This window comes from Myotis davidii, unplaced genomic scaffold (genome assembly GCF_000327345.1).
Source record: "Myotis davidii unplaced genomic scaffold, ASM32734v1 scaffold573, whole genome shotgun sequence".
NCBI classification, from domain to species: Eukaryota; Metazoa; Chordata; class Mammalia; order Chiroptera; family Vespertilionidae; genus Myotis; species Myotis davidii.
Window position 1 is genome coordinate 3,669,645 of NW_006285997.1, and position 13,807 is coordinate 3,683,451.

Consider the following 13,807-nt stretch of genomic DNA (forward strand, 5'->3'; position numbering starts at 1 on the left):
CCAGGCTCACTTGGAATGATCCCTAAGGCTCACTCTGCCCCACCTTAATATTTTGAAAGCTGCTCCAAATTAAGCTGAAAGGGAACTTAGATGAAGACGGATCTTAAACGGGTGTCATTCAGTCAGGTTCATAAAGTCCAACCGAGCAGCGTGGCTCTAAGGCCCAAAAGGTCCCCTAGAGGACTCGGTGTCTGGGTCTGCATTTAGGGTCAGCATAATCACCAGCATTAGTTTTTTCTCCCCATGTACAGATTCTTGGCCACCTGAATCCTGTCTTTTTTCAGAATGAAAATCCTGGATTCTGAAAAGGCTTGTACATCAGGGTTTAGAATCAGAGACAATTTTTGCTTGTTCCTGAGGGTGATGTTTGGAGGAGATAACTGATTAAAATATCTTGGCAACTGTCCCCTCAGGCATTCTTTCTCCTACACCAAGAGCTTTCTGGCTCACGTACCCGACACTTGTCAGATCCAGAGAATGTGAGTGACGAAAAGCAGCCAAGTACACAGAAGCTCAACAAGCAAACACTCCACACGGCGCTGTTGCAGCCATGGCTCTTGGCTTGATTTTATTTATCCAACAAAAATGTACTGACTACCCATCAGGTTATTTTTCTTAATTAGGTCATGTGTTCATGGGTGTTTGCAACACTAGTCTCCATACCTTTCTGTATGTCTGAAATATTTCATAATAACAGAGACTTTTCCAGTTAAATGGCTTATCCATGTTCAACAAAAGCTGAGGGATGAGTCCTCCGGGTCCTTCTTGTTTCGTTGGGAGGTGGCCTTTCACAGGCTGGTGGTCAGATGCTCAGGACACATGCAACCTTTGACGGGAAGGGTTGGTGATTCTCAGTGAATTTCATAGGTATCACGGAACCCACATGGAGCCACCATTTTAATAAATAACTACTGCTATCAATGCCAAGGTTCCTCTTTCCTTCCCACTTCAAAACTCTTCATTCGGGCCCTGGCTGCTATGGATCAGTTGGTTGGAGCATCATCCCGTGTACTGAAGAGTCGGGGGTTTTGATTCCTGGTCAGGGCACAAACCCAGGTGGTAGATTTGATCCCCGGTCAGTGCACAAACGGGAGGTAACTGATAGATGTTTCTCCCTCACATCAATATTTCTCTCTCTCCCTCTCCTTTCCTCTCTCTCTCAAATCAATGAAAACAAAACCCCAGAACTTTCAAACATTCCTATTCTCATAGGAAGAAAGGAAAGAACTTACTTTTCCTTAGAACCATGTGTAATGAGAATCATAATAGTGCTGTTTCCCTCATCAAATGCAATATTCATAGCTGATAGCATAACCCACACAGGGATTCTATACATGTAGACAGAGCAATATCAACCACTCTATTAATTTCATAGGTATCACAGAACCCACACTCACTGCTAGCCTGGGTTATATATATTAATCAGTTAAATGAAACATTTTCACTTCAAATCACCTAACTCTGCAGGAGCTTGCCTTTGAGAACCCACGAAAACATACCATGTGAACAAAGTGGGCCCACTATCACTGAAGCACTTGGTTAATCAGCATTACAATCAGGCATGAGCCAAAAATCATTGCTTGACTATAGCCATGGCCAATAACAGTAAACAGAAACCAACTGTTGAGCTGACGTCCCCTCCCTCCATCATCAGACAGCTGTTTCACTTAGTAGGCCCAAGCTCTCCTCTGTCTTCTCTCTTTCCTTCTTCTACGAATAGGCATGGAAACAACAACAAAAAAGATCGAAGGTTAAACTAAACCGCAGAGAAGAAATGTCACACAAACTTGTAATCAAGCCACCCAAATTCATGAAATTGATCCATGAAAAAGGGCCTTCATCATTCATCCCCCAAGGTTGGCTGTGATTGACAATGTTGAAAAAGAGGTTATGGTGTCTCGCTGGGTACACTCAGCCCTTGGATGAGTCATGAGCAGTAAATAGCCACCCACAATTTCTCTTCTGCCTCTCTGCTGCATCCCTCTTTCATGAAGAGTGAACTGGGAAGGAATTGAAAGAGGATCTAAATAAAAAAAGGAACAGGGCAGATCAACTGATTTCCCTCTGCCTCCTTTTAGCACAGTGTGGGAGTAGATGAAATTAGAATTACATGATTGCAAATTGTGTCTGGATGACTATGCAAGTCATCTCAGTCGTGGCAGGGGGTCGAGACCACCTGGTTCTTAACCCTGCCTGGACACTACCTCTTTGTGTTACAGATAAACAAAAGAGGGGCTCCAAATCCTCAAACAATAGGAACAAGGTCACAAACTACACCTGGAAAGGGTCTCCTACACCCAGGCTCTCATTCTACATACAGCACTGACGCAGTGGCCTGGATACCGTGGGTCCCAGATAGTGGGGTATTTAGGACCCAACCACACTCCCTGGTTCCTCAGTCACTATTACACTGTGTGCTTTATTCTGCTCACTCCAACAATGAGACATGTCCCAGTAAGAAATCCAATCCATCCGTCAGGAACATCTGCTAAACACAAATGTCTTCACAAGTGATGGCAACATGCTGACTCTCAACGATTTGGGATTCGCTATTACCTGTTAATAATACTCTTTATAATGCATTATAGGGTATATAGAATGTATATAAATAGAGCTGTTAGAGATCAAGAACCTGGCGTTGGTATAGCTTATTTATAAAGTACAGCACAGCACATCTTGAAATGGAAAATATGTAGTTTTAAATCTTAAGCCCTTTATTTACTACAATGCAAAACATGTTATTTTTAGACATCAGTGGGTTTTGTTTTGTTGACATTTTCACGTATGCAGCTGAAAAGAAGTCAGGAAAATCACATGGTGACTAACAGTAACCTCTCAGGGTAGTAGCGCAAGTATATAGACCATTCTTCATTTGGACTAGTGTTAAATCGACAGCTCGGTAAAGGCTTTCCTTCTGTGTAATAATTACGACATGTTAACAGTCACCAAATAGCAATGAACTGGGGATCCTCTATAAATAAAGACTTTCACTTTATAAATGGAACAGCCACAATATGGGGATGGCTTACAGCGACTCATCAGATTTGCCCACCCTAAATTGTTCTGAGATTCAGAGAAATGGATAGCTTTTCTTATGTTGTGCAAGTTTCTCCAAATATTTGCTCATGCCCAATAAAACTAACATGTCGCCCAGACATCCCTAATCTCTATGTGTGACATACAAGTGGATGCATCCATCATACACACACGTATACAATCAGGAGACTCCAGGAATATACAAAGATGGTAAGAAACCATTTGATTCTTTGGTTATGCTCCAGCAACAAATATCTATTTCTTGGCAACCCGCCAATCAGTGTGGGAAATCATACCGGATCATGACCCAATAACGTCTAAGAAACTACGCCTTGCTTTCCACGCACCATTAGGGCCTGTCCCCAATCAGCAGCCGTCTCTTTCCGGAAACATTCCTTTCTCTGCAATCGCAAAACACCCCTAGACAGAGCTGCCCTTCTCCAGAGAAATGCACTTCTCACTCAACTGCAAATCCTGATTCAAAGCTAAAATTAATGCAGGCAGGCAATTGAGGGGTTTGTTTTTTTTAGAAAAACTTCCTTCTAAATGACAACGTATGTGATGTTAAAGCCATCCAAGATGTCCGCATGCTGCCTTATTAAATTAAAAACACCTGGTTTATTTATACAATGTGTCCAATGGCTTACAGATTACGATTCTAGAAACAATACATGTCTTATAGCAAAAAATATACATATAATAATCCACCTGTAGTTTATATAAATGACAAAATGTTTCTGAATATATCTCTATATCTATATATGTACACGTATATACTCTGTGTGTGCACAGGAGGGCACACGAACATGGCAGTCCCTCACTGGCCCTTCCACGCCAGTGTCAAGGGCACCAGGTTTCAAAGTCTTTAGCTGCTGAACAGAGGTCACCGCTGAGGACAAAGGACTGGCTTGATGCACCTTCCCCGGTGAAGGACCAGGTTGGCGGGACAGTGGCAGCCCGCAACGCACGGCTTATTGCACGGACCAATCTCATTCCAGTTGTCACAGGTCTTGGCACACCCTGGGCCGCAGGTGTCGTACACAGCCCCGTGCTTACACTGGGTGGCTGGAAGAAAGGAGGAGACCAAGGTGAGATGCGGAGAAACGGCCTCATCAGTTCACCCACAGCCTGATGCCATCCTGCAGGCTTATGTCACCCACGGCCCAGGCCTTTCCACAACACGGGTCACTTCTGTATTTTAAGGATCTCTATTGTTGAAAGTAATGCAGGTGTCTCCTTTTAGCCCTTGTTCACCCCTTCTAACCTGCCCCTCCCCACAGGCCTTCACCACACTACTGTCTGTGTCCATGGGTCATGCATATATGCATATAAATTCTTTGGTTAATCTCTTTTCACTCCCTCCACCCACCCCTAACTCCCCCTCCCCCGAGATCCATACTTTTGCATTTTAACCAAGGAATAATAAACACCTATCATTTCACATACACCCTGGGATCACCTGCACCTAAAAAAATAACATCAAAGATCCAGCTGCTGGGCTTCACCAGTGAACTTCAAAATAAAATAAAATGAAAGCTTTTTATTCCAAGATAAGACAAACTATACATTAGTAAAGCTATAAGAAAATCTATAAGGTCATTTAGTTATTGATAATACTGTGAAAAATGAACTCCAAAGAATCCTTCAAGCAACTGAGCTGTGATGAATACAAACATTTTGTGCAAACACACCAATATTCAAATAAATACAATTACACAACAGGAAAAAAACTAACACAGATATTGAAAATGTGTTCACATATTTTAATCACATTTTAATTATGTGTTGAATTAATCAATTTGAGGCAACTCAGAGCAAGAGTAAAGCTAAATATATCTGGTAATGGGATTACTATCCAGACTTTATAAAAAACTCATGCAGCTCAGCACCAAGAAAACAAACAATGCAATTAAGAACAGGGCAGAGGACCCAAACAGACACTTCTCCAAACAGGACACACAGATGGTCAAGAGACATATTAAAAGATGCTCAACATCACTAATCAGGGAAATGCAAATCAAAACCACAATGAAATACCAGCTCACAAATGTCAGAAAGGCTACCATCAATAAATCAACAAACAACAAGTGTTGGCGAGGTGTGGAGAAAAGGGAACCCTCATGCACTGTTGGTGGGAATGCAGACTGGTGCATTCACGACAGAAAACAGTATGGTGGTTCCTAGGAAAAAAACTGAAAATGGAATGGTCTTTTGACCTAGTGATTCCACTTCTGGGTACTCACCTGAAGAAACCCAAAATAACAATTCAAAGGGATATATGCACTCCGATATTCACTGCAACATTATTTACAATAGCTAAGCTGTGAAAGCAACCCAAGTACCCATCAGTAGGTGAGTGGATTAAAAAGCTGTGGTAAATGGATTACTCGAACATAAAAAAGAATGAAATCTTTCTATTTGTGACAGCATGGAAGGACCGAGAGGGTATTGTGCTAAGTGAAATAAGTCAGACAGAGAAAGCCAAATGTCATATGATTCCACTTACAGGTGGCATCTAAAAAGCAAAATAAATGACCAAACAAATAGAAACAGACTCATAGATACAGAGAATAAGACTGATGGTTGCCAGAGTAGAGTGAGGTTAAGGGGCTGGTTGAGAAAGGTGAAGGAATTAAGAACTACAAATTGGTAGTTACAAAATAGTCCCAGGGATGAAAATTACAGCATAGGAAATATCGTTAATAATACTGTAGTAACTATACTGCCAGCTGGGTACCTGAAGTATCGGGGAGGGAATTTTGTAAAGTATGATTGTCTAATGGCTATCCTGTACACCTGGAACTAATGCAAAATAATACCGAATGTAAACTGTAATTTAAAATAAAATGTATCAAAAGAATAAAGCCAGATAGGGGGAAATCAGATATGCCACAAGGTAATAAAAATGCCAGCGTAGTCCTGGGGGCTACGAGGTACTTAGAAAATGGTAACTCGCATACTGCATTGTATTTGGTAATTCACATGCTACACTGGAGTCCCATTGGTCCTTCCTCCCACAGCTAGTGGCCATGTGCTTTGGGTTGGTAGTCACGAAACTGTCAAAATCCAGGCTACACTTGGAAAGTCCCTCATTCATTCAGAGTTTCAAGCCTGGCTGGCTTCTTATTTGTTCAACTTCCAGCCTTTTACTCTGGAAAATTTCCCTTCTCTTGGAGCTAAAAACAAGGCAAGAGTGTTCTTGTAGTCTTCAGAATTCCAGATGAGTCTACTGAGGGATCCTGCATGTCTCTGTAAATTTCTCATGTACTCACTGTCAATCTGCAGAAGTTCGCTGTGTGTGTATGAATCTGTGGAAGTTCAGTGTGTGTATGTGTGTGTGTGTGTGTGTCAGTGTGCAGAAGTTCATTGTGTGTGTGTGTGTGTAAATCTGTGGAAGTTCATTGTGTGTGGGTGTCTCAATGTGTGTGTGTGTGTGAATCTGCAGAAATTCAGTGTGTGTGTGTGTGTGTGTGTGTGCGTGTATCTGCATGAATTTTGTGTGTGTGTGTGTGTGTGTGTGTGAATCTGCAGAAATTCAGTGTGTGTGTGTGGAAGGCTCCCCTGCAGCAGCACACTGATGGAGTTATACTTCACTCAGATGGCTCCATAATTGTAAGTGGTAAATGAAACCTTTCAGGATCCATCTTCCTTTTCCATTAGAAAAGTAAATTTAGCTTCTGAGATTCAGCCCCTGAAATCAGGATGCTGACACGAAATGTGTAGCCTTCAAATGCAATGCGTGCGCTGAAACGGTGCTAACTATAGCTCTGGGCCAGGAAGGGTTCATAGATTCTGTATCTAATATGATCCTCACCGCAGCTAACAAATCCACCAAGTTCTGCTGAGCCCAGCATTACACCAGGCTGGGTGAGGGGGCTTGACTCCTTATCTTTTATTCATCCTCTGGTCGATTCGAGGGCAGGAGGACTCAACAGAGAGAAGGAGCATTCAGTAGGCGTATTCAAGATGTACTGAAGGGGCCCAGTACCTCAAAAACATTGCCCTTCTATGCTAACCCGCACTGAAGCTTCAGGGGAGAGGTGAGCCAGTGGTCTCACCTCCGGGAGCCACTGCCACACCTCAGTGCGAGCTATTTTTCACCAAATCCACATTCCTCCAGATGCAAGCAGCACTGAGAGAGGTGCTAAGGCTGCGGGAAGTGAACTGAGACATAAAGACTGGACTTGGGTTTGCAGAGGAGGGAGCACATCCATAGGGGACGTCAGAGGAGATGAAAGGGCCTCAGTGCTTTGCAAGGACACAGACTAGTGACTGCGTCAGGGGCGGCTGGAGGAGGCTTTAGTAACCTCCAAATACCCTCCAGCTACTCCCCCAAAGCCACCCACCTCAGCATAAGCCGTCACATTGACTCAGTGGTTTCAGCTCTGGCTGCAGGTCAGAGCCACCTAAAAGGTTTTAAAGACACACAAGGCCAATTAAAGCAGGCTGTCTGGGCACGGGGCCCAGGCATAGGTTTCTAGGTTTGTGTTGCTTTTAAGCTTCCAAAGTGACTCCAAGGTGCAGCCAAACTGAGACCCACAGGCCTAAGTGAACAAGAGGTCTATACACTGAAAACACAGCTTCCAGACGATTCTTTCCTTCATCACACTGACCTTTCTTATCACTAAGAAAGCACCTTCTTCACACTAAGCAAGTACTTAGTGCAGGTTACCATTGTTGTCCGGTTCTCCCATGGCACTGCCAGCACCTCAATGACAGGGGGTCAGAGTCACCAAAGTACCCACAGTGCTTAGCATGGTGCCCAGTGCCCAGCCACGTTGTGGGAAGTATTTCTTGGATGAACAAAGATGTCCATTTCATCCATATCCAAGAAGCCAATGACCTTGCCTGAGATCAAAGAGCTGAAACAACTATTATAGAAACCTGCCTCGGCAAAGGGACCTTCTGCTAGGGTTTGCAGCACAATCTCTCTCTCTCAAGAAAAAAAATCACCGCTCTCCTAAGACCTGAGATGACTGCAGTTGTCCTGGGTCTGCTTTGCCCCACACAGACCCTAAGCAGAGCCGAGACTGGCCAAGTGCTAAGCACGTGCAGCTGGCAGCTGAGGCTGGGAGGTTGTGAAACAGGATTTGAAATCCTTTAATTGCTCAAATGTGCTCCTCACCAAGCATCTCTCTTGAGCGCTTTCTATCCCACCCCTCGTGGGAAGCCCAGTGTTTTGTCAAGTTGCCATCCAGCTGGGCCATTGCCGATTTCCCTTTGGCCCAGGGAGGATGTGGCCATTCACGCCTCCAAGTCTCCAAGTCTCCCCCATGGCTGGCCTGAGCGGGAGGTGAACTCTGCTGGGTGGGCTCGGACCCGCTCACCTGCACAACTCTGCTGGGGCTCCCAGTGGACGCCGACGCCCTCCCGCTGGCAGGCCCGGGTGTATGCCAGGAATGACTCGCAGTAGCAGTTCTTATGGACGGGACACTCACACATGTCAGTCACGCAGGACCTGCAGGGACCAAGAGAAAGAGAAACACTCAGGAATATCAGGCACCCTAAGCGGGACTTGCAGCGAGGGGTGAGGGGTGAGGGGGGAAGCGTGCCCGGCCACTCCAGGCGGCTGTTTCAGGTCGGACACCTAAAACTGCTGGGACAATTCCGCACGGAGCCTAGGCTGGCTCTCCCGGCAGCATGGCTGAGAGCCCCTTTCTCTCAGAGCAGGATGCTCCCCAGGGAAAGTCATGTCTGGCTTCTCCAGCGTCCAGAGCGGCAGCCGCTGTCTCCACCTGATGACCGCGCACTGGGCATGCATCGGGTGTGACCGAGGAACCGACCTGTTTTTTCTTTGTTTTACAGTCAAGTTGTTTAAAGTTAAATTATTAAATGTTTTTATTGCTGTCAGAGAGAGGAAGGGAGAGGGAGAGAGAGATAGAAACATCCATGATGAAAGAGAACCAGCCATCAGCTGCCTCTGGCACACCCCCCACTAGGGATGGAATCGACAACCTGGGCATGTGCTCTGACCGGAAATTGAACTGTGACCTCCTGGTTCATGGGTCAATGCTCAACCACTGAGCCAGGCTGGCTGGGCTACTTGGTTTAATTTTAATTAACTTAGATGTAAGTTGCTACGTGTGCCTAGGGGTTGTCATGTTGGAAATGCAACTCTTAGAATATAGCCGCCGTTCAAGGTGTTGTCCTTCGGTGACTAGCTCTGACACGGGAATGGTAGGCACTACTGAAATAGAACCGAAAAAGTGACCAGGGACAGAAGCACAAAATCCCACGGCAGTATCTTGATTCTTGGTCTCTTAAGAAACACTGAACTCCATTTTTAAGAAGGTGGTGTGACAAAGTCCTAAGAAAGCAAAACTTCCGGCCCCTCATGAGACTGGAAGGAAAAAGGACCGAGCCAAGGTCTCCTTAGCTTAACTTGAAATATGGAATCATGCAGCAGGACACAAAGAGAACAGAAATATATTTAAATGCAAAAGTAACAAGTTTTAAGACATGTTAACCTCAAAGACACACTAATAACCTGCCCTTGGCCTGTAACATGACAGTTCATGAGGTGCAGCCTGTCACTGTGAGGCAACAGGACATCGGGCAGTCTCTGTTGGTTAAAGGAAGAGGTCACTTCACCAGTGAGTAGATGTGCCCACAGGCACATGAACAAGTGGCAAAAGAGTGAACTGAATTCCACTTCCTAACTCTGAGCCTAGTGCTTCTGTTTCTTATCAGACTACACCACCGTCCTCAATCTTCACCTTCCAGCAAGTTCCCTGCCTAACAACTTTGACTCAGCATTTATGCAAGAGGCCTCTGGGATTAATAAAATCCACTACCCTTGTTTTGTCAGACTCCTTTTCAGCAAAACCTCTTCCTTACAGGACCGAATTCAAGATGACAAGGAGCACAGACGACCTTGAAAAGTGATCAGGACACACACGGTCACCCAGTGTTAACATGTCACCGTTTTTTCCTGGTGGGACATGTCTGCCCACCTGATCAGAGAGCGACCAGCCAGCTCTCCCGCCTGCTCCAAACAAGAATAGCAGAAACCATGTGAAAGGACCTTAGACTCACCAGGCACCCCCAGAGTTACTGAAGCCCAACACTCCAGGGCAGAGCCATGGGAAACGTGAACTACAGGGGCAAGGGAGGAGCAAACCTGAAACCCAAACAGCCTCTTCCACGTCACCAAGCGAGAGATGACGTGATGACACGGTGATCAGCACGGAAGCACTGATCTCTCTCCTCTCTGTAATCACCAAGGCTGCACTTCTTAATAGCGTCTCCCACTCATGTTACAGAAATCCTGCGAATTCATGTTCCCTGGTGAACCCTTTCTGGGACAAGACACACAGTGCTGTGTCTTTAAATCTATGTGGAACCTCCAGGCTTCCAGGAAAAGCCAAAGGAAGCCGGTCCTTAAAACGGCCTGATGCCTGGGAATGGACCCTCCTCACCACCATGCCCTGTGCTGTTTCCATTGTCATTTCCGACTAAACCTCGCCCATCACATGCAAGCTCAGACTCCACGGCGGCATTTGCAGCCGCCCCACCCCGGGACCTCCTGTCTAATCCCATTTCTACTTCCCTTCCCAGGAGGCACTTGTCACCCACCCTCCTTCCTGACCCTTGGGGTGGGGGTGCCTTTCCCTTGTCCACAAACCCTTGAGGTACAGTGATGGAAGGGCACCACATGGTTCTGGAAAAAGGACAGGATTTGTATGGAAAAGAGCTGGTCTCCACAGGAGCAAATGCATCCTCTGATTTGGAAAACCACCCATTGTGGTTCTGTAGAGGCTTGTGGACAGGAAACAGATTCAGTTTCATTTTTTGGGGTGGAAGGACTGTTGGTGCATGCTTCCCTTCTTCCCTCTTTGTTCCCACTGGGTTGTCTTAGGAAGCTGTTTATTCAGGTTACGCTAAAGTGTGGGCAGCTAACTCCCATTCCCGGAGACTGTGAGAGAACATGGCTTAGGCACACATTTAATAACCACCCCGTACAGACACCCCAGCCCATCCACGGCTCCTCACACACAATTGCTAATGTGTCTGCCCTTGACAATGAAGACTAGATGGGAGCTGACTGGATACTTGGCACTCATGAGGGACAACATCTGAGGCCAAAAACGTTTGTCAAAGCCAACCCTTCGCTCGAAACATTTCACACATTTTAGAGGGTTTGGAAGATGTATTTTATCACAGAAGACATCTACTGTAGCTCCCAGAAAAGCTGACCTCACGTCATCCAGCCACGGGCTCTTCCACAGAACGGCAAGCAGGAGGGAGGGCAGCACCCCATCCGCAGCCAGAGGCCGCTGCCCAGGAAGAGCCTGTGGCTGGATGACGTGAGGTCAGCTTTTCTGGGAGCTACAGTAGAATCAGGGCTGGAAGGTGATTCTTTTTTCACTTGTCAGGTTGACAATTTTTACACAAAATTGTGCCCAGGGTCTGGGAAAGAAGGTGGAAATTGACAGTCCGAACCCTGCTGGCAGCAGGGCGACCCTGTGCGCTCTCAGGCCAAGTCCCTTCTTCCTGGCTCCTGCCCGCTCCCTGCCTTTATTCTTGCACAGACCCTTTGCGTCCCAGTTGCTCCTTTCCCTGTTTGTGGGAGGATGAGGATGTACCCGGCTCACCCAGCCACACACGGCTCAGTAAAGTCATGGCGCATTGCCAGGAGACCGGGCGCAGCGGCCTAGTGACCGGTCCTCGCATCCTCAGGCTGGAACGCTGGGCACAGATGTCCTTGCCTGGATGCCCTGGCGGCTGCCCAACACGACCATGGCCCTGGGCGCTGCCGGCCGCAGCCACCTCTGAACTAAGCCGCTTCTCCCAGGGCCTCCTACTGCCAGGCTCACTCTGAACTTCTTGTCCTGCTCTCCTGAGTCCAAGGGGATCTACGGTTTTTCATTTAATGGTGGAAAAAAGGACTGGATGCGAGAGTTCTGCTCTCATGACGTATTTTCAGAAAAGTGCATTCAATATTGTCAGAATAACCTATAGATCTCCCTGTTATTAAAAAGGCAAGCCTCCAAAGCTGCTAAAATCAAAACATCCAACATCTCTCGGCTGCCTAGCAACAGCATACCGGGTGGTTTTGCCTCTGCTTTTTCTGGCACAAGGGCCACCCTGTCGGGGAGAGGCGAGCACTCATGCCTTGGATACCCAGGCACAGTCTGAACCGTTGGGAACTCTCCACGCTGCTTCTGAGAGAACAGAAAGGCAAGCAGGAGGGAGGGCAGCACCCTGTCCACAGCCAGAGGCCGCTGCCCAGGAAGAGCCCGTGGCTGGATGACGTGAGTCAGCTTTTCTGGGAGCTACAGTAGAATCGGGGCTGGAAGGCGACACATGATCCCTGGCTGTCCTTATTGCGTGTTCCAGCGAAGTTCACAGACCCGAGTGAAGGTACCTCAGGCCTGTCAGCACCTGGCATAGGTGGGGGAGGAGGGGGAGGGCTGGGGAGGCAGACTCCCACCTGGGTGGACACAGTGTGTTTAACCTCCAAGAGACTATCAAAACATTCACTTATACTTTAACCCTTGACATTCTGCCCTGCCCTCCCTCACCTGAGTTGCACGGAAGTAACTAGAGGGAGTAAGCACAGGAAGAAGGCATATCCATGTCACATGATCCCTCGGAGCATCACTTCATCCCTAACTCAGCAGTGGCTACCTCTGCCTTCTCCTCAGTATCCTGTGGGCACCCTCCAGGCACCGGAAACAGTGCTCCTGCAGCACTAAAAACAGGGCTGAAGATTCAATGCTGGGAAACAGGGGGTCGCTTCATTGAGTTGTTAATGAAGGGGGAGCAAGCCGCCAGAGCCCCAGCAGGGAGTCCCTGCTGCTCCTTCCAGACCCTTCCTGGGCCAGCCAGCTCGGCACCTCTGGGGCTTACATGTTGGTGAGAATATTCAATAGCAAGTCTTGGCTTAGTCTTGGTCCTATGGCTGCCAGGGCTGCTGGGACAGCACAGCAAGGCCAGGCTGCTGGTGGGCTTGTCCCTTTCACACACTCCACCCGAGGCAGCCGGGTCTCTGGCTGTGAATCCCGAGGCTACCTGCAGCCCCGCCTCACCGAACGCCCCGCACACACATGCCAGGCCTCCCACGGGCCAAGAATGCGGTCACTGAGCTCTGGTGTTCCAGGCTCTAAGCGAGGCTCCGAGATGCACGAGTGGGACCCACCGAAAAGGGAGAGTGTGCGGACCCCAAAAGCCAGAGCCCAAATGACCGAAGGGCTGTTATGGGCAGGGAGCCAACGCGATAGATCCTGAGGACCAATTCCATGCGGGCGGGCCAGGGTGACTGTCCAGAAGGAATCACAGAGTGGGAGACATGGGCGCTGGGTCTCCAAGCGTGGTGGGCGGTCAGTTAGACAGGCATGGGCACAGCAAGGATGAAGGTCACCAGGGCGGAAAGCCCCAGGTACCTAGCAACCAATCAATGTTCAATGTGTCTCTCACATGGATGTTTCTCCCTCCCTCCCTTCTTCCCTCCACGCTTCTCCCTCTCCCCTTCCATCCCTTCCTTCCACTCTCTTAAAAAAAAAAAAAAAAGAAATCAATGGAAAAGATTTCCTCAGGTGGGGATTAACAACAAAAACCTAGGGCTCTACATTTCTACCTAATTGGGACTCTCTAGATCAGTGATGGCGAACCTATGACACACGTGTCAGAGGTGAAACGCAAACTCATTTTTTTGGTTGATTTTTCTTTGTTAAATGGCATTTAAATATATAAAATAAATATCCAAAATATGTCTTTGTTTTACTATGGTTGCAAAGATCAAAAAATTTCTATATGTGACACGGCACCA

General features: G+C 47.1%; 1 protein-coding gene across 1 annotated transcript in view; it reads right to left on the reverse strand.

Moving 5' to 3' along the window:
- Nucleotides 1-1,140: 1,140 nt before the first annotated feature.
- Nucleotides 1,141-13,807, reverse strand: part of BMPER (BMP binding endothelial regulator) — a 200,136-nt gene continuing 187,469 nt past the window's right edge. The window contains 2 exon segments of the mRNA XM_006757207.2: nucleotides 1,141-4,101; nucleotides 8,364-8,494. Coding sequence (XP_006757270.1) covers nucleotides 3,920-4,101; nucleotides 8,364-8,494 — 313 coding nt within the window. The 3' untranslated portion in view covers nucleotides 1,141-3,919.